Source organism: Bombyx mori, chromosome 24 (assembly GCF_030269925.1).
Source record: "Bombyx mori chromosome 24, ASM3026992v2".
Classification (NCBI taxonomy): domain Eukaryota; kingdom Metazoa; phylum Arthropoda; class Insecta; order Lepidoptera; family Bombycidae; genus Bombyx; species Bombyx mori.
The window spans coordinates 1059456-1079101 of NC_085130.1; the positions used below are offsets into that span (position 1 = coordinate 1059456).

At 35.2% G+C, this 19646-nt stretch overlaps 3 protein-coding genes across 3 annotated transcripts in view; 1 reads left to right on the forward strand and 2 right to left on the reverse strand.

The window, feature by feature from the left end:
* LOC101744212 (thyroid receptor-interacting protein 11) overlaps window positions 1–1788 on the reverse strand; it is an 80776-nt gene extending 78988 nt beyond the window's left edge. Inside the window, exon 1 of the mRNA XM_038020123.2 lies at window positions 1390–1788. Coding sequence (XP_037876051.1) covers window positions 1390–1560 — 171 coding nt within the window. The 5' untranslated portion in view covers window positions 1561–1788. The remainder of the gene's footprint in view (window positions 1–1389) is intronic.
* Window positions 1789–6906: 5118 nt separating this feature from the next.
* LOC101737051 (zinc finger protein 208) lies at window positions 6907–13602 on the forward strand. Its single transcript, XM_004923668.4, has 3 exons — window positions 6907–7465; window positions 8286–9032; window positions 11382–13602. The coding sequence occupies exons 1-3, from the start codon at window positions 7136–7138 to the stop codon at window positions 12639–12641; spliced, it is 2337 nt and encodes a 778-aa protein (XP_004923725.1). The 5' UTR covers window positions 6907–7135; the 3' UTR covers window positions 12642–13602.
* Window positions 13603–13979: 377 nt separating this feature from the next.
* On the reverse strand, window positions 13980–19201 carry LOC101737189 (PR domain zinc finger protein 5). Its single transcript, XM_062675595.1, has 3 exons — window positions 19136–19201; window positions 17452–17663; window positions 13980–17261 (listed from the first exon to the last, which is right to left on the reverse strand). The coding sequence occupies exons 2-3, from the start codon at window positions 17653–17655 to the stop codon at window positions 14907–14909; spliced, it is 2559 nt and encodes an 852-aa protein (XP_062531579.1). The 5' UTR covers window positions 17656–17663; window positions 19136–19201; the 3' UTR covers window positions 13980–14906.
* Window positions 19202–19646: the final 445 nt, after the last annotated feature.

Genomic DNA, 19646 nt, shown 5'->3' on the forward strand with positions numbered 1-19646 from the left:
TAGAAGTTTAATCATAATATGTAATAAATTAAGTTCTAACATTTTTAATAATGCTAATTCTGAACCTAAAATTTAGATAATGTCAAACATGATCATTAATTCACAAGACAAGGCATTGATTCTAAATGATAATCTTATATTTATTTATTTATTTTCTTAGATTGGTGGACGAGCTCTTAGACGAGGACGAGGAGGACATAGTCTTTTTTTTATTGCTTTCATGGTTGGACGAGCTCACAGCCCACCTGGTGTTAGGTGGTTACTGAGTCGATAGACATCTACAACGTAAATGCACCACCTACCTTGAGATATAAGTTCAAAGGTCTCAATATAGTTTATATTACAACAGCTGTCCCACCCTTCAAATCGAAACGCATTACTGTTTCACGGCAGAAATATGCAGGGTGGTGGTACCTACCCGTGTGGACTCACAAGAGGTCCTACCACCAGTAATTACGCAAATTATAATTTTGCGGGTTTGATTTTTATTGCACGATGTTATTTCTTCACTATGGAAGTCAACCGTGAACATTTGTTAAGTACATATTTTATTAGAAAAATTGATACCTACCTGCGGGATTTGAATACTGCTGCAACGCAAGATACGAATGCACCAGACGTCTTTAGGGCACGACGACTATCGAATTTGTTGTTTTGTATAACATAGTTTCTGTATAGCTCGGAACAAACTAATCATGTTATATGAGGGACGTCTGTATTTGTACTGCAATTCACCATTACTTCACGCTTAATTTCGATGATATTAGTCTTGTTTGTAATAATTGTAATGTAATTTATTTAATTGTGGTGTGTCATATACTAATCATCTACTTGTACTCTAATCTAAAAAATTGATCATGCACATGTGATATGATCCACAGATAAAATAAATTTTTCATTATTAGAACAGTAACAGTAATTCATTAATAAGATAAGATTTTTATCAGAGGACAGTTTTGTAAGTCAAACTAAGGTATCAAATTTAAAATATGAATATTTGTAATTTTGGATGTTGATATTCATAAATGCTCATTTTATGGCCTCCAGCTATGATTTTCTTGTCTACTATGTATGCATTCTAGGAAAACTTACCAGACAAGAACTTGTACATGCTAGCCCCAAATACAAAAAATCTATTCTAAATATTTTTAATTTTTTACTTTAGTATTTTAGTTTATTACTTTTCTTCTGGATGTTCCGCTTTTGTATGTTTTTATTGTATTAATATTATAAGTCTGTTGATCTATGTACATTATAAATATGTTTTGTTGTTGCAGTGATTTGTCCGCGAAAAAAATAATTTTTAATTAAAATTGTAGACAATTTAGATTCAATAACATAACCTAAAAAGAACTGTCAAACGACAAAAAAACTAGAATTTAAGCTTACCTCCTGCTCTTGTAAACGACATTTTTCTTCTAATTCAATAACTTTATTATCAGTTCTAGACGCTTCATCAGCCACATCTTGTCCAGGACCCTCAGACAACACCTCAGAAGCGAAATTAGTAATTTGTCCTTTTAAACTGTTCAAACTCTGATTCAAGTTCAACCACGACATATTTGTAAGCACAACCAACGTCACATATCACTGCAAAGATATTTCAATGGAAATATGTCCAGGAAATCGATATAAACAAAAACAAAATCGCATTATTTTTGCAAATGACAAGACTTTGTACAGTTGGCAAAACAAGACGCCATCTTTTTATTTTGACTTTGATGGTTGAATTTCAATCATGAGTTTGACACATAAGTCAGCGTGCAATATAGGGGCCAAGGGCCAAGAGTGAGTGCTCTAATGCTCTTTGAAATATTGAATCTAGCATGTTATCATTTTAAGAGTGCAGCGGCTTGGCTCTGCCCCTAGTATTGCTGACGTCCATGAGGGACGGTAACCACTCACCATCAGGTGGGCCGTATGCCGTATATTGACGCCAAGGTTAATTGAAAAAAGATAATAAGACCCAGAAACTATCAGTGTCGACATAAATTAGAGTTCTTGGAAAAAATTATACATAAAATGCGACGACACTGTTGGTGCTCAAATTCTGCAGACCGATACAAATTTCTTCTGAAGAAATACGCAAAAAACTAATGCTAACAAACGACTTCTGCGATGAAGGAATAACAAGATGTAAAATACAAACCTTCAAAATAAAAAAATCCGAGTTTTTACTGAATGCAGAGCATATTGCACTGGTCCGCTACAAACGTCCTGTCTATTTCTGCCGTAAAGTATTCGTGCTTTCGAGTTGAAAGGATGGAACAGTACCTAGTTATTCAATATAATTAAAATTTCAACCTCGTGTCTCAAAGTGGGTGACAATTTTCACATTGTAATGACCTCACCAACAACATAGCACGAGCCTGATGATAGGGTGGACTAGCGGCTATAGCAATTAATTAAAACGTAAATTAAATACTTGAAAACATTGTGTTGACTTGTATAAGAGAAAATATAATTCAGAATGACACCGCACATCAAAAGTAAAAAAAAACATATTACAAATTCAAATATAGTGCATCATAGACAATTATACGTGGACAGCATCACGACCTTCCAACACCTTCTCCTGATGTTCACTCATGTTGCCGAGACACGTTTCTATACATGCATTAATCTTGCACAGTGTCTTTCAAATTTTACTTTTGACAATGGTTTTGTCATTACGTCAGCTAACTGAATTTCTGTGGGACAGTAGCTAATATTTATTAATCCATGCACGAAGTGTTCATGTATAAAATGGTACCGCACGTCTATGTGCTTCGACCTTTTGTTGAAGGATCCAGACTTCACAAGTTGAATCGAACTTTGGTTATCAACATGTAGATTTATTTTTATGTCCAAACCGGTTATTTCCTGTAATAGAGATTTGAGATACAATGCCTCTTTGCAACAGTCGGCTGCGGCTATGTACTCGGCTTCAGTCGACGATAGCGCTACTATAGGCTGCCTCTTGGATGCCCATGATATTGGTCCATCGGCTATCATTAGCACGGAACCAGAAGTGCTTCTTCTCGTCAATGGGTCTCCAGCATAATCCGAGTCGCTGTAAGCATCGATGCTCTCTATCGGTTTGTTTCGTTTGAATAAAATGCCTTTATGTTTGGTTCCCACTAAATATTTGAATATTTTCTTCACTTTTGTAACGTCCTCTCTAGTGGGGTTTTCGACCTTCCTGCTAACTAGATTGACCGCTTGTGCGATATCTGGTCTGGTTCTGGTAGACAGGTACAGTAAACTTCCCACTGCTTCCCTATAGGGATATTCCTTCTCCTGGGCAGTTTCCTGTATCGACTTTGAATCGCTACTTGCGGGCGTGTCACAAGGTTTGGCATTTTTCATGTTGTATTTTTCCAGTACGTCATTTATGTAGGATCTCTGAGTAAGAATTATTCCTTCTTTTGAGTTTTTTATTTCCATACCCAGATAAGTACTTGGATTTTCATTCTTTTTCATTTGAAATTTGGTTTCAAGTTTCTTCAAAATAGCTTCGATCTTTTTCTTATCTTTTCCTAGGACAAGTCCATCATCAACGAATAGTCCGATTATTATTGACTTATCTTCGTTTATGAAAACGCATCGATCTGTTTTGATTGTCTTGAATCCCAAATCAAACATCGCTTGGGTAAAAGTTTTGTTCCATGTAAATGGAGCTTGTTTTAATCCGTACAAAGATTTTTTTAATCGGCAAACTACTTCAGTAGTATTGCAGTTAGTCTCATAGCCAACAGGCAATTTCATATAAACTTCATCTGATAACTCTCCGTATAAGAAAGCTGTCTTGATGTCAAATGTCATGAAGTAGTAAGATTTAGATGCGGCAATTGCTAATAAAGTTTTTAATCCAGATTGACTTACTACTGGGCTATAAATGTCTTCGAAATCCAGGTTTCCTTTCTGCTCGCATCCACGTACGACTAATCTAGCCTTGTACGTACCGTCATCTTTAATCCGAAATACCCATTTGTTCGACAGTATTTTGTGTCCTTTGGCTTCTGACTTGTCTACTAATACCCAGGTGTTATTTTTCTGTAATGATTCCATTTCAGATTGTATCGCCTTCTCCCAATTTCGTCTGTCGGTGCCAGTCACAGCTTCTTTGTATGTTAGTAAAGAGCAGTCATAGTCGTCATTATTTTCTGACGTAAACATGGTCACGCAGCGACTTAACTCATAATCTTTGGTCCATGCTGGTGGTCTCACGTCCCTTTGTGGTCTTCCACTTGAGGGAGGTGGTTCATCAACATGATCTTGACTAGAGCTGGAATAAAGGGGGTTAGGTTCCTGAAAAGGTAAGTTCTCATTAATGTTGTTTCTTTTTTCTGGAATTTCAATTTGTTCTGTTTCAGGTTCTGGAGTAAGACCTTCGCGTTTCTCAGCAGGAGTACCGCTATAATGCATCTTTTCGACTACTTTTACATCTCTGCTGATAACAACATCATTCCTTTCGGGTATATATATTCTAAAACCTTTTGTATATTCCGCATATCCCAAGAATACTCCTTCTGTCGCTTTGGCTGTGAATTTTCCTCTTCGGTTTTTGTTCATCACAAACGCTCTATTTCCGAATACGTGTAGGTGATTTCCTGATGGTGTTCGTTGTACCCATTTCTCATATGGGGAATTGCCTTTGAGAGCTCTTGCTGGGCTTCTATTTATTAAATAGTTTGCAGTGTTTACTGCTTCTGCCCAAAGTTTTGCAGGAATATTGGTATCTATCATCAGACATCTAGCTTTATCCATCAGCGACCGATTTTTTTTTTCACTCATGCCGTTTTGCTGGGGGGTATAAGGTGCAGATAGTCTTCGGCTTATACCGTTATCTTTGAGGAATTTATCAAACGCTTTAGACCTATATTCGCCTCCATTATCAGTTTGTAGATTTTGAATTTTCTTCTTATGAAACAGTTCAACAAAGTTTTTATATTCCTTGAATTTATCGATTACTTCGCTCTTTTCTTTTAAGAAATATACACAGCAGTATCTTGTATAATCGTCAATAAATGTTACGAAATACTTTGATCCGGCCATTGATTCGTTCTCAAATGGGCCACACACGTCACTGTGAATTATCTGGAGCACTTCGGTAGAGATTATTTGTCCATGGCTTTGGAATGGTAGAGTGGAAAATTTTCCTTTGATACAAGTCTCACAGGTACCCAAAGTTTTTTCTTTAAAGTCGAGTCCTCGCATCATTTTATTTTTAACCATTTCTTTTAGGTCTCTTTCATTGATGTGACCTAATTTCTTGTGCCATTTCATAATTTCGCTTTCATCACTAGGTGCGAAGTTTGCTGTCTCTTCCGGTTTATCAAATTCAAGATAGTATAATCCATTTCTTCTGTTAGCTTTTAATACAGTTTTCCCGCCTTTTATGACACTGGCTTGTTCTTTTTCAAATAGAACCTTATAGCCATGATCCGTAATTTTGCTTGCAGAAATTAGATTATTCGATAAATCAGGTACATATAATGTGTCAGAAAGACTAATTTTATAGCGTCGATCCTTTGTATAAAGTTCGGCTTTTCCTTTCCCTTTAACTTCGGTCGTATGTTTATCTGAAGCTAGCTTTAGAGTGTCAGTCGCGGGGATTAAATTATGGAGTATACTTTTATCACCCGTCATATGTGACGTACAGCCACTGTCAAGACACCATAAATTGCCTTTACATTTCGATGTTCCTGTTGTTAAACAGATGTTAAATGTCTTTTCTTGACCTTTAGTTTTATTGGGGTTATTGGGTTTCTTCTTTGACCAACAAGCTTCTGTGGAATGCCCTTTCTTATTGCAATCCTTACAAAATTGTACCTTTTTCTTCGTCTTTGTGTAGAAAGCTTCTGAAGCCTGAGGTTCACTATCTTCGGTTTGCCTTCTTGCTTCGTATTCTTCTACGATTTTTATTTTTAAACTGTCAGGACTTGGTAGAACATCTCTCGACTCAATTGCCGTTCGGAAGCTATCGAAATTTGTGGGTAAACTGTACAACATCATTATACTTAATAACTCTGGATGAATTTTGACATCCATGTCTTCTAATTTACCTACTACATCCATAAAATTACTGAGATGGTCTCTCACATCTTCTTGTGGAGTCATTTTCTTTAATACTAGCTGCTTTAACAACGTAGCCTTTCTTGCCGGCCCTGAACTTTGGTGAATAGACTTAAGTTTGTCCCATACCTCCTTGGATGTATTACACCCTTTAACTTGTTTCAGTTCTGGTGGAGATATAAGTAAAATTAGCTCTGACCTTGCCTTTAAGTCTTCCTTTATGAACGCACTCTTTTCTTCGGCAGTCGTAGTTGCCGCTAACGCTTTTGCACCACTAGCGTATTCCCATAAATCGTATCTTACGAGAATCGCCTGTGCTTGTAAGCACCAGGTATCATAGTTTGATTTTGTCAGCGGTTCTATGTTTCTGATACTCGAGCTCATTTTAAATTTTTTTTTATTTTCTCATTTACTTACTATTTTAAATTTTAATATGCTTCTTCCATTTGCCACTAGATATTTATGTAACCACGCTCTGCTACCACTGATAGGGTGGACTAGCGGCTATAGCAATTAATTAAAACGTAAATTAAATACTTGAAAACATTGTGTTGACTTGTATAAGAGAAAATATAATTCAGAATGACACCGCACATCAAAAGTAAAAAAAACATATTACAAATTCAAATATAGTGCATCATAGACAATTATACGTGGACAGCATCACGACCTTCCAACACCTGAGCCGGGAGCACAGTCACCCGCCCGCGCAATATAAATAAAATAAAAATATCCCTTCATTTTAATTTCAACCAATCTCATTCACATGTAAACGATTACTTACTATGTAAGTGTTTCAGCTATTTAAACAAATTCTTCATTAAGTTTTCATTATTTTAGTACCTATTGCTACGTCCCCTTTGCCTATACAGTCGGAAAATAGTGCAAAGTCAATAGTAGATTAATTAGTTACTGTTTATTTAATTTTGCCTTGTATTCAGTAAATAAAAGTGCTTTTTATTAAATTTAAATTAAAAAATAGTACATTTCACAAGCCAATACGTCGAGTCGGTTAGCCATCACAAACTTATAATGATTATAAAGTTTTTATTCAATGTAATAATTTTATAACCTCGAAATGGATTATGATTCAATACCGGAGTTTCCTGCATTCAACAGCAATAAATTAGTCAAAACATACCCTAAAGCTAAAAAGTCACGAATTGTAAAACAGGAAGTTGAGAAACCACAAATACCCATAAGAATTGAAGTGAAAAAAGAGGCTTTGACTTCAAAAAATGCCTTAATTTTTATGCTCGAAGGATGTCTAAGATTGAAAGTATGCCGATATTGCCTTCACGAAACGCCTCTGCTGTCAGAACTGGAGCAAATCTTACAGATAGCCACTCCGAGAGGCATATACAAAATCTCCATTAAGGAAATTATTGCTAGTTTTTATCCCGTCAAGGTAAATATGATTGTTCTTTAAAATAAACTACATCCAAAGAATTCTCCATTATCATTTTATCTTATTTTGTCTCCAATGCATATTTCAAATTAACCATATTTTTTAAAGTTACTGTTAATGACATCCTAGAGGAATCTGAAGTCAGTAATTGCAGGCAAACACAGGAAAGCAACTGTAAAACAGACAATTGGAGGATTCTCATTAATGTTTGGGCTATTTTTTAATTTTTGTTTTCACCTATAAAAATGTACCAAACATTATATTCTACGCTTCTATATTTTATTAGCTTGTCCTATATCAATCTATGCTATAGAATCTATTTAATAGAATAAAGCTCTCTACCAATGATAACTAGGATTAATGATAAAAATGACATTTTTTTTTTATTGTTTTTAAATTAAATTAATTTATAAACCATTCTTTCTGTAACTTTAGTTGTTAAAGCTTTCTCTTGTAGAATTACAGTGTTGTACTAATATATTCGCATGTGTTGGAGTTAATAGTTTAGTTGAAGTTGTCTAAAAAGTGATCTACTCCTTTAATGAGTAGGCTAAGATCTACAAAATATATATAAAAAAATAATTTCACAAAATGTTAATTGTCAAAAAAATTAAATTTTTAGTATTATTTATGAAGACATATTGAATTTTGCCTTGAAATCTAAAAACAGTGCTAGGCTTATAAGTAAATTTTCAACCTTTCAACATCTTTTGTAAATTCTAGATATACTTTGAAAATTAGTTTTAAAAGCAGTTTATAAAACTCTTAAACAATGAGAAAATCAATTTTAAATAACTAACAAAAACTTATTGTCTTTCAGATATCAGAAGACAAGAACTTCCCAGATAAGATCTGCAACAAATGTCTGTCTAGTGCTCTTAGCTCATACCTGTTTGCGCAGCAATGTGAACAAGCAGAGAGAGCATTACGTAACTGTTTTGAAGATATTTATGAGAAATTTGAAAAGATAGATCCATTGGAACGCCCTAAGAAACGGGGCCGACAAAAATTGAATCCCAATTACAATAAAATATATGTCGAACATAAAAATGTTATGGATTACGCTGAACCAATTATCAATCTTAAAAACACATCGACAGAATCACTAACAAAAGATGAGAAACTACAAGATTATGAATGTTTGAAATGTTGTGAAGTGCTACCAAATGTTGAATCGTTGTTGAACCATGAAAAATTACATCCCAAAAGTATGTGGTACCACTGTAGGATATGCGGTAAAGCTTATCCAAAACGTCATCAAGTCAAAAAGCATTTTATAACTCACGCAAGAGAAGAAGTTGAAATTCCAGATCACAGTTTTTCATGTAAAATATGTAATTATAACACAAAAGAATATAATGTTTATCTACAACACATAGAGAAGCACAAATTTCAAGAATTACTACAAGATTTGATCGATCGTAAAACCGACAAGTTCTGCTCTATTTGCCTAAAGAAAAAAGACAGGCTGTTTGATATGGAGAGCATGCTATGCTTGCACGGAGGCTGTCCCGAGTTATCTGGTGATAGGAGTTTGTACAAAATTGTCAGTTCCATGTTGCCGGAGGTATGTCCTAGTCATTGTTTTACTAGTTTTTATGGGTCATATACATTTTTATACATATACAACAGTTTTATACTTTAATCTGAATCATCTAGTTATCATATTGGTTTCAAATTCAGTCAAAACACAGTTAAGCAATTCAGCTAGCTAGTTGTATTATTATTTACAATAACATTAATTATATGAAATATATAATACTAACAAAAAGTACTCAATGTAAATATAATAAAAAATTACTGATTTTGCTCTTGAGACCAATAGTCACGGTTAAAGAACCCTAATGCTATTGCTTATTCATATTGCATTAATTCTGCCGAAAACTCTGTTGTCATTTTGATATAATATATCTTTTAGTAAAAAAAATTACTGAGGTCAAAACCTCAAAGTACTGCCCGTGTATGCCCTGGCTGAAGAATATTTGTATATTTTTGGTTACAATTAAATTCAGTTTTAAGTGAAAACTTTATTGTACTGTATTGTAATTTTAATTTGTAGCATAAAACATTAAAACAAAAGGAGCTGATTGTATCAAGAGCAGCTGAAATCATCTCACTAATGAAGATTAAGCGTAGTAATCAATATAAATCTAACAATATTTACATGTCGCACCCTATTATAATAGATATTGGTAACTTTAATTGTAAAAACATCCTGCAAAACATATGTAAAATATTTCAAAGCATTTATGTAAGAAATAATATAAAAGAAATTGAATCTAAGAAAATATTACGAGAACAAGAGAATAGCAATGCTTCTGTTATTGATCAGTCAACTTTGGATGTTAGAATAATGAATTCGAAACATATTGCATACAATATGGGATATATGTATAAGAAAATGATTATGAGTAAAGAAGTAGATATAGATCTAGGATATTTGTCTGACCAACTTTCACCTGTTACTAGCATGGATGAAACCACTCAAACGGAATGTACTAAGTACAATATGAAATGGATACAGTGTAATGTTATTGACGAAGGGCAAGATTTAAATGGAAAATTTGCATTTTCAGAACCTAGATATATTGATAGTAAACGAAATTGTACTGTTACACAAATCAGCAGTACAGACCAATCGATCACTCAGCTTGCATCCATCGATATACCGATAGTCTCATCTCGCGCTGGTAATTATAACCGGAATTCTTGTAATTCTTGTTGGATATTCAAAAACGTGAGCACCTGTGAGATTTGTAACAGAGTCAACGTTTCTCGACGTGATCTTTTAGATAAAGTTTCTGAAAATCTGGTTAGCGTTGAAGAAGGAACTAGAAACAGTTGAAGCTGTGATGTATGTCACATTAGAAACTCCAATAAATCCAAATGTATTTGTTGTGGAGCAGATAAAGACCATTCTATTTTCGGTCAAGCAAGAACGTTTAAGTTCAACACCGGCCTGCATCCCAACTTTAAAATAAAAAAACAATCTATGGACATTGAGAAACCAAAAACTGAATTAACCTTCATTAGTAATGGAATGTATGGAAGCTTCAATAATTTCAGTAAAACAGTCGAAAATAATCAGAATGCATGCAAAAACAACCCTCTGTTAAAATGTCTCGATCAAACAGCGATGGATATTGAAACTCCAGATTTTGATTCGCAAGAGAAAATGCAGTGTTTCAACTTTTTTAAAGATGTGGATGTTGAAGAGTGCTATTGAGTACTTATTGAGTGTTAGAGAAGCATCTTACAATATATGTAAATATTGAAATACCTCATCTGTTCACAAGTTGATCTATAAAACCATTTTACATCCGAAGGACAATAAAAAAAAAATCAGTACGAGCCTAAAAACTATATTTGTAGTTAGATAAACACTATTGTTTAAACGACCCCTTTTATTGTTAGATTAATCAATGTCCACTTGTTATATTTCAATTTTGTTACATATAATTAATATATAAGTTAAATTATAAAAATAATTGCTATAGATGGCAATGATGGTAATAAATAGTCATTATAACTCTGTGTTAATTATTATCATCAGTACTATGAAGCTATGGCGTATCAAGATTTTTGTAACAGTACACAATTTGTGTAGCCGATAATAGATGGCAGCAGACATTATTTATTTATATTTTATTGTATCAATATAAAAAAGTATATACTTATTTGTTTTCAGTATTATGTGAGATGCGATTAAGTATATCTACCCTCTTTGTCTAGCATAAATATCTTCATTCAAAATTGTACGTAGAGTGAGAAAAGATAGAGAGAAACTCCACTCACATTTTTATATCGTATTTATGAATACGTATTAAATTCTATATCTATACCTATGTAATGTGTAAATATGTAGGCGTATTATTCAATTATTTTAGTTTTTGTTTTTTTTTTCGTTTGCTTACAGATTAACGCGAGTCGTAACATGGGAACAAAAATATGCGAAAAATGCCTTGACCATGCCATCATAGCATACGTATTCGTGAATCAGTTTTATTTTACCAGAAATAGGCTCGAGATTTGCATAAACTCATTAACAAACGGTCTGAACGTGGTAGACGCTTCAAAGGGAAATGTTTTCGCTGAAATTTCACTGTCAACAATAATGCCGATACAGAACAGTCTAAGCTTATTTTCAACTCAGGATGAGCCATCTGATGAAAAGGAATTGAAAGTGGACGTTCTTGAAGATGAATTCAGACAGCAGGATGAAACTGGTGATGACAAAACGGACTCGGAAGACGAGCGAGATAATTGCCGCGAAGACATCGAAGCGCCTCTTCCGAAACACGATCTGGTGAACGGCTACGAAGACCTGGACCCTATGAGCAGAGTCAGCGAGTTCCTAACGTTCAAAAAGCCGGTGTTGCGCAAGCCCAAACCCGCGGCCGAAAACTACACGTGTCCGCTATGCTACAAGAATTTTATATCGGATTACTTCTTGAAGAGGCACATCGTGAGGCACGCCAACAGAAACGTTCAGTGTGGCGCCTGTCTCCAAGTCTTCAAAACGAAATTCAACTTTATCGAGCACGTGAAGAGCGCGCATCGGACTAACGTTAAGCCGTTGATTAAATGCGAGATATGTGAAAGGCACGTTAGCTTGAAGAAGTTGAAGTCACACACCAGGGCGCACTCCGAAACTAACTGCGTGCTCTGCGGGAAGGTCTTCGTATCGGTCAAGCATTACAGAGCCCACATGGAGAGGCACGCGCTAAAGTTGCGCCTCATCAGACGCCGGTATGTAAAGACGTGCGGTTTCTGCGAGAAGGAATGCGCAAACAAGAATGCGCTCACGGCTCACGTCAATAAAGTTCATTTACAAGTAAAGCCATACGCTTGCGACATGTGCGAAAAGCAGTTTTACACCGAATACGATTTGAGGTGCCACATGAAACTGCATAGTTCGAAATCTAAGGAGCGCTGTGAACTTTGTTTTAAAGTGTTAAGGTCCAGGAGTCAGCTCGTAGCGCACATTAGAAAGCATATGGGGGTCAGGCCTTACGCTTGTCAATTGTGCAATCACACGTTTTATTCTCAGAACAAGACTTACGTGCACATGAGGAGACGCCACGGAGGAATCCACGTTTGTAAGTTTTGTAAAACGGCGTATTCGACTCAAAGGAAACTAGAGATTCATACGCAGACATCTCATTCTGTGATTTAAAAGGTCCCGTATTATTAATTAGTTAAAATGGTATTCTGACATCGTGAGCCTGTGTTGATGTAAGTGCGAATAGTTGAGGAGGTCAGAGTCTGGCCAGATTCACTTTGGATGTTGGAGGAGGATGCCTGGATGTAAAATATACTCCTATGGGACGGGATGTGGTACTAATGCCCTTGCACTTGGAGATATTCTTCTGCGACTTTCAGAATTTTGCGAGGACTGTGGCCAGTGACGTATGGCGGAAGATTATACTGGGTGACGTTATTTAGGCATATACCCAAAGCATAGAGCCTATGGGAATCAACAAATAACACCCTTTCAGTTATATTTTTTCCTACCTATGCTAATAGTCTTGAGAGGCTATCTCAGCTTCGCCTTAACGTGTAGATGAGCTCACGGGGCTCAAATCGGAGCCCCCTTGCAGAATATACTGCGTCATTTATATTTGGAAGTCGCGAAGCAGGTCATTAGAATGTGCGCAGATATGGTACCTTTTGCTGCTCGATGATGAAGAAATGCAGCCGCTACGTCGCCTCCTGTAGCCGAGTACTTTACTGTTGATCATAGGTCCCCTCACCACATTTCCAGCCGGTGCTATGGCGTATAATCAGCTGCAGTGATTAGTGTGGGAATATTAACCAATAGATGGCGTTACGTGCACGCCCCGGCCGCACAGTGGTTAGTGTGCGAACGTTTGCCAACAGATGGCGTTACATGCCCGTTCCTAATTATCATTGTATAGATCTTGTCGACCTCTTGGACTACAATCAGATGATTGAAAAATGCTTATCTTAAAAATTGTTGCAAATGTATCAATTACACATCAGAACTGAGTACAATTTGTTATGTTCTTTATGGAAAATTTGATATGGATATGTCGACTTTAAATATATATGCCTTTATTAATTGAAGATGTAAGTTAAGTTGAAATTTTAATGAAATAAATATTTTTATATTGAAATTAAGTTTTAATACGACACCTGTACAGGAAGTGGGGAGATTTAGAGGAATTCCACAAAAACTATTGTCGTGAACTAAGAAATACGTACTTCACGAATGTTCACGATTGACTTCCGGGGTGAAGGAATAACATCTATACTAATATATAAATCTACAGTGGTTTTTACGGATATTCCGTTATAACTACTGAACCATGCATCCGATTGACTTGAATCTTGGTATCCATGTACTTAATGCATAATAGGCTAATATTTATATGTGTGTTGGACTCCCTAATAATAAGGACAATAAATAATAATGTTAATTTTGAATTCCCAGCGAAGCGAGTACGGCTAGTTGGTCAGTTGTCGAAAGTGGTTTCTGTTGGAAATTAAAACATTTACTTGATAGAAACAAATATTTATTAGTGTTGTTACATTAACGAACACATTCATCAGTAATCATTAGCAGATTCTAACATTTAAATCTACTCGCATTACTATTGACATTGTAAATATGAACCTTTCAATCGACAGAAATTCACTGCTGGAAATTGCCCCTTTACGCAAATCGACATTACTATCATTATATTTACACAACCCATTTAACGTGAGAATTTAAAAAACTTAAAAAAAAATTTTGACTTGTATGCATAATTACAGAACGGACTTCTTTCAGTTTTTCACATAATTCAAGAAGGCCTGTAATCTGTGTATAAAATCTCGCTGTACACTCCGAGCAAATTGGTTTTACAGGTACATCAGTGATGCGATATAGAAATCCTTCATATACATCTTCTTCTTTCTTTCCTACTTTTTTCTTTCTTTCTTTCCCTCCATATACATTATTACTTATACGTGGTTGCAAGTCTGAGGTCTGCTAGAGTCTAAACACCCTTTAGTACACTTTGTTCTGACCACTTTTAAAAATCGCGTCATAATTAAGACTAGAATTAGACGCTAACGCCAGTGCAGTAGGTTTAAAATTTATCTTTCCACCGCCATGCCAAGGTCTTATTAGTAGAGTTGTAACTACATGAATGTAACAAAACTTAAGGACTACATTACATATTTAAATAGACTGAATTCGTTATTGAAAATATGCAAAATTCAGAGAATGTTTCAGAGAAGACCACGGGCTAGCGGTGTTGGTGACCCATCTGCCCCAAGTTGAGGAAACTATTGAGTGTTCGAGCCCATATCTTAAGACGGGTCGCAGTATTCCAGTGTCTGCGCTCTAGTGACTATATATCAACACAAGACTCAATAGCGTTATTAGTCAACTTATGACATCCCAGATAAAACCATTAAAATTAGAAACATAGTTTCAAGTTTCATTATCATCAAGTTTGGGCAGTCTCCCGTCTTCGAACAGGTGATGGTACATTTTAGGCACAACTTCTTTATAATCGAAAGGTCGGTCTTTCCCTTTCCAATGAACATGTTTGAAGTGATGCCTCATTTCTCTCACAAAATGGAACATACTGTCGCAAGATGGACATGAGACGGTCTTCTCGGCATGTTTCTTTTGTATGTGAGTACTGAGTATGCTTGATGATCGAAATTTTTCGCCACAATGCTCACAAGTGTAAGGACATTCGCCTGTATGTATCCTAAGATGCATTTTAAGGCATACACGATTAGCCATTTTCTTGTGACATATGTTACAAATGCAAGACTTCTCCTCGTGAGTCAACTGGTGTTCCCTCAATCTGGCTCGTCCACAGAACTCTTTGCTGCATTGTTGGCATTTAAAGGGCTTGATTTTGTAATGGTAGCGGTTCATATGCGCTTCGAGATCGAGTTTTTTTCGTACCAAGTGGCCGCAGACCGGACAAGCTCGCATCGGTATGGCTTTAATATTTGAATAGCCAGTGGTCTCTACATTTTTTTTATGTCTCGTCATGTGTTTCTCGAGCAAAGACTCTTTCAGTCGTTTGTTGCACACCGGACATGTGACAATCTGGTGTGTTTTTATGTGATTGTTCAAAGCGGTTTCTGAAAGGAGCGCTTTCCCGCACATTTCACAAATATGTTTCTTCATGTTCCACTCAGAGCTACACTTAATCACGTGCTTGAGGTAAAAGGCACTAATGATTTTTCTTCGGCATTTCTCACATTGAATCCTTTCGTAATGTCGGTGTTGATGCAATTGCAGCTTCTTTAAGCTGTAGAATTTCTTCGAACAGCTCTTGCAAGGAAAGAGCGTGCCAGCTTTGTGAATCGTGTCTTGATGTTGTTGCAACATTTTAATACTTTTAAATTTGATTTCACACAGTGTACACTCAATATGTTTACTCCTCTTCTTATACTGGACCGTGCTACTGTGTATCATTGCCTCATGTTGTTGCAATTCAATTTCTTCCATGAATCTCTTATTGCACAATGTACATTTATATCCTCCATTGTTGTGCTTTAAAAATACATGTTTGTCGTAATCCACCACATTATCAAATGACGCTACACATTGGTCACATTTAATTTTTCTAATTATTGTTTTACACTGATTTCTGTGTTTTTGTAGGAAGAATGGCCTATTGTATTCTTTATCACAATATTCACAAGTATTCTCAATGTGATATTGGTCTATGTGAATCCTGAGGCTTGCTTTTGTATAGAACTGCATGTTACATTCGCTGCATGTGAACGGATGGTGGTCTAAATGCTCCCTATTAGCGTGCGTTACCAAATATTCCTTTCTCGATGTAGTGTAATCACAGTTCAAGCATTTCGCTTTGCTTGCATGACTTAAAATCTGGTTTCTATAACTAATGAGATATTCATGATGGATACAAGGCATTATTGTGCATTCCGGACAATTAAACTTGCATTTATGTAAACTCTTATTTGAGGTAGTAAATTCTAAATAACAGTACTGACACTGCGGATTCTCAGTTGTATTGTTCACACTGTGACTGACCCGGATGTGGGTTTGTAAGGCTTCGTGGGTGTAATATACATTGTCACAATGCAGACAACACGACAACATTGTGCCATGCTCCTTTTTTAGATGCAACATCAACTCATTGTCTTTTGTAATTTTAAGGCAATACCTACAGCGAGCCACTTCATGAGTTTTATAATGTAAATCTAAGGACTGTAAGGTCAAATAAACTTTTGAACAAACCGTACACTTAAAAAGTTTACTGCTATGTTTTACTTTTTCGTGTTCCTTCAAGGACTTGTATGTCGTGAAAATGGCTGTGCATTTTGAGCATTTATAGATTACATATTGAGGCACTGAAGGAGCTATATTCAGTTTAATAGGATTTATAACTATTTCACCACCTTTCGCGGTTATGTGCTTGTTCGTATTAATTCTATTCAAAACGTCATCATCTTCGACTATCACAACTGTAGATTTAGAGCTACTAATATTAGTCTGTGGTAGTTTTTTGAGTACAGGATTCTGTGTTGGCACTATTTCGGACACAGTTGTTAATTCTTTGATGTCTTCAAGAGTATCATCGTCTTCTTCCAAAACTATCACGATGTTAGATTTGTTACATTCTAAAGTACTTAATACTTGTTCATTAATATCTGTCACTTTTGAATGTAAATCATTAACACATGTGTTTATTACTTTGGATAATTTCTTTGTGTTGCTAATAAAAATGTAGGATTGTAGTGTCTTCTCTGTGCATTTATCACATATATAGGAACAAGACATTATATTTGCAACCTGAAAATAAATTAACAAATTTAAATGGGGCTATTCATTTTTTTTTTATATATATTTTTCCATGGCACAGTGAATACACAAGTCAGACAAAATTCATTAGTATTTGACCTGTGCTTAATATTGCTTTACGTTAAAATACAAATAGGTAAATTTACAAACCAATACACATAATTTTTAGAACAAGACTCACATCATCTCTAAATATAAAATTAATAATATCCAATAATGACTTGGACTCTTTCTGTCGACTTATAACCAGCTCCAAGTTGATGGCATTCAGATTTTCAGTTTCTAAGCACATCCCACAGAATTTTGTGCAGTTCCAGAGGCATTTCAACTTTTCGTGCAGCCAAAGAATGCTGTTTGTGCTGTCTTCAAGGTTGGTTTCATGCATAATGCTTTCTGAAAGTATATGAAATAATTGTGATTTAATCTCTGATACTTTTTCTGTGATTGCTCCACTAATCAAAAGGGCATCGCATAGATTATATGTTGCTTCTCACATTTAATCTATAGAATGATAATATATGAAAAGTCATTTTGGATAGTGATATTTTATAGTCCAATACTTAACGTAGAAGCTGTTTTTATTGTACTTGATTGTAGGATTAGGTTATGTGCCACTTAGTGCTATGTTAAAGCAGTAAGTGCATAGCATTCATAGCATTGCTATAATCATCACATAACAAATGTGGACATTAATCTCGGTCCCTAAGGTTGAGGTTTCAATGTATTACTGTCCCAACTTTTACATACACATCTACATCTACAACATAGACATCTAGAACTAAAATCCTGCCATCCACCTGGAGACATGAGTTGTAAGGTATCAGTTTTAGCAATCTAACTATCAATGTGGAACACAGCATTGTGGCAGAACATAATGCGGGATGGTAGTTCTACAGAAACAGTAGTTAATAGTTACAGTAATACAGTTAATCTAGTTTCTAACAGGAGTACAGTGCACGACAAGCAAGTGAAGCCAGTAGTACCTTGCTTACACTTCAATTAAGTGAAGTCTCGCCTTAAAAGTGAAAAGTATCGTCATGCTAGTGACTTCATTGAATCCACTTGGGTATGAATACAGTACAATTGGTGTGCGAGAAGAGTACAGCAACTACTTCGTTTGTATTTAAAAAATCTTAGTTTTATTTGTTTTTTAAGTTTATGTATTTTTACCCCCCTCATTGTAATAAACAACGTTCACAGTTACAAAAACTAATAACTAATAATGTTTACTGTAAACACTATGAATATTTTCTTTCGTACAAATTTTAGCAATTGGTGTTCTTGACCAAAACTGAACATTTTACAAACACGGAATGTTTATTGCAATATAAAATATGTATGACGAAGCCCTAATTTTATACATGATATCTTATATTTTTTGCCTCGGTTATTTTATCTGCTTTGATTGTAATGAAAATACTGCAGTGTTACATTAATATTTGTAATTCTAAGCAATATGGCGATGTCACTATAACAACATTTCTCAATCATTATTCAATTGAAGAATTCCTAAAAAGTGCAGATATACTCAAACACAGTTGTGATATTAGAATTGAACAATAATGAAGTGAGATTTACTTCAAAACAATCTACCTTTTTCGCGTTCCAGGGGCTAAGTTTTTTATCGACACACGTTGATGAGGTTTTGTATTTTTTTTAAAGGATTTTTGGCCTGGCCAACCAGGCCTTTAGGTCAGGTCTTATGTTTTCTTCATAACAGAATATATGACTTAAAAAAATGATATGCAGCGAAATGAGATGAAATTGATAAATTTGATACTATATCCAATTGGAATGAATTTAAATGAAACGAGATGAGATGAGATGAAACATAATCTCGGTAAACTGCGAGTGAGCTCACCTACCCGTCCGGATGTGTCTGGAATAGCCCCTATTTATATGTATATTGTAGCATGGTGCGAGTGACAGTTTCAGTATCGTTTCGTTTCACTCTTGAAAGTTACCGCGATTTACAAATTATGACTTAGTATTCAAAATTAAGCAAAGCGTTTTGCGTATAACGTAACGCTATAAACGTATTTAGTGATGGGATGTACTGCTACAAATGATAGTCAATGTTTTTTAAATAAAAAAACGTATATTGTGCGTAGTTCAATTTTTATTGTTAAAAAGTCTATGCCGGCTATGCTATGTCGCTAGTCGTCATACAGGCAACTGTCACTCGCACCATGCTACAGCGCACATAGTTTAAGTTACCAGCGATAAGTAGGGTTAAAAAGTATATAAAATATTTAAAAATCATCTTTTGAAGAAATCTAGGAGGACTAACATTTTTAAGGATTACAAAGTAAAACCATAATTTACATAGAAGCCTATAATACGAAAAATATAAACGGACTGAGACTTCTCAATAGA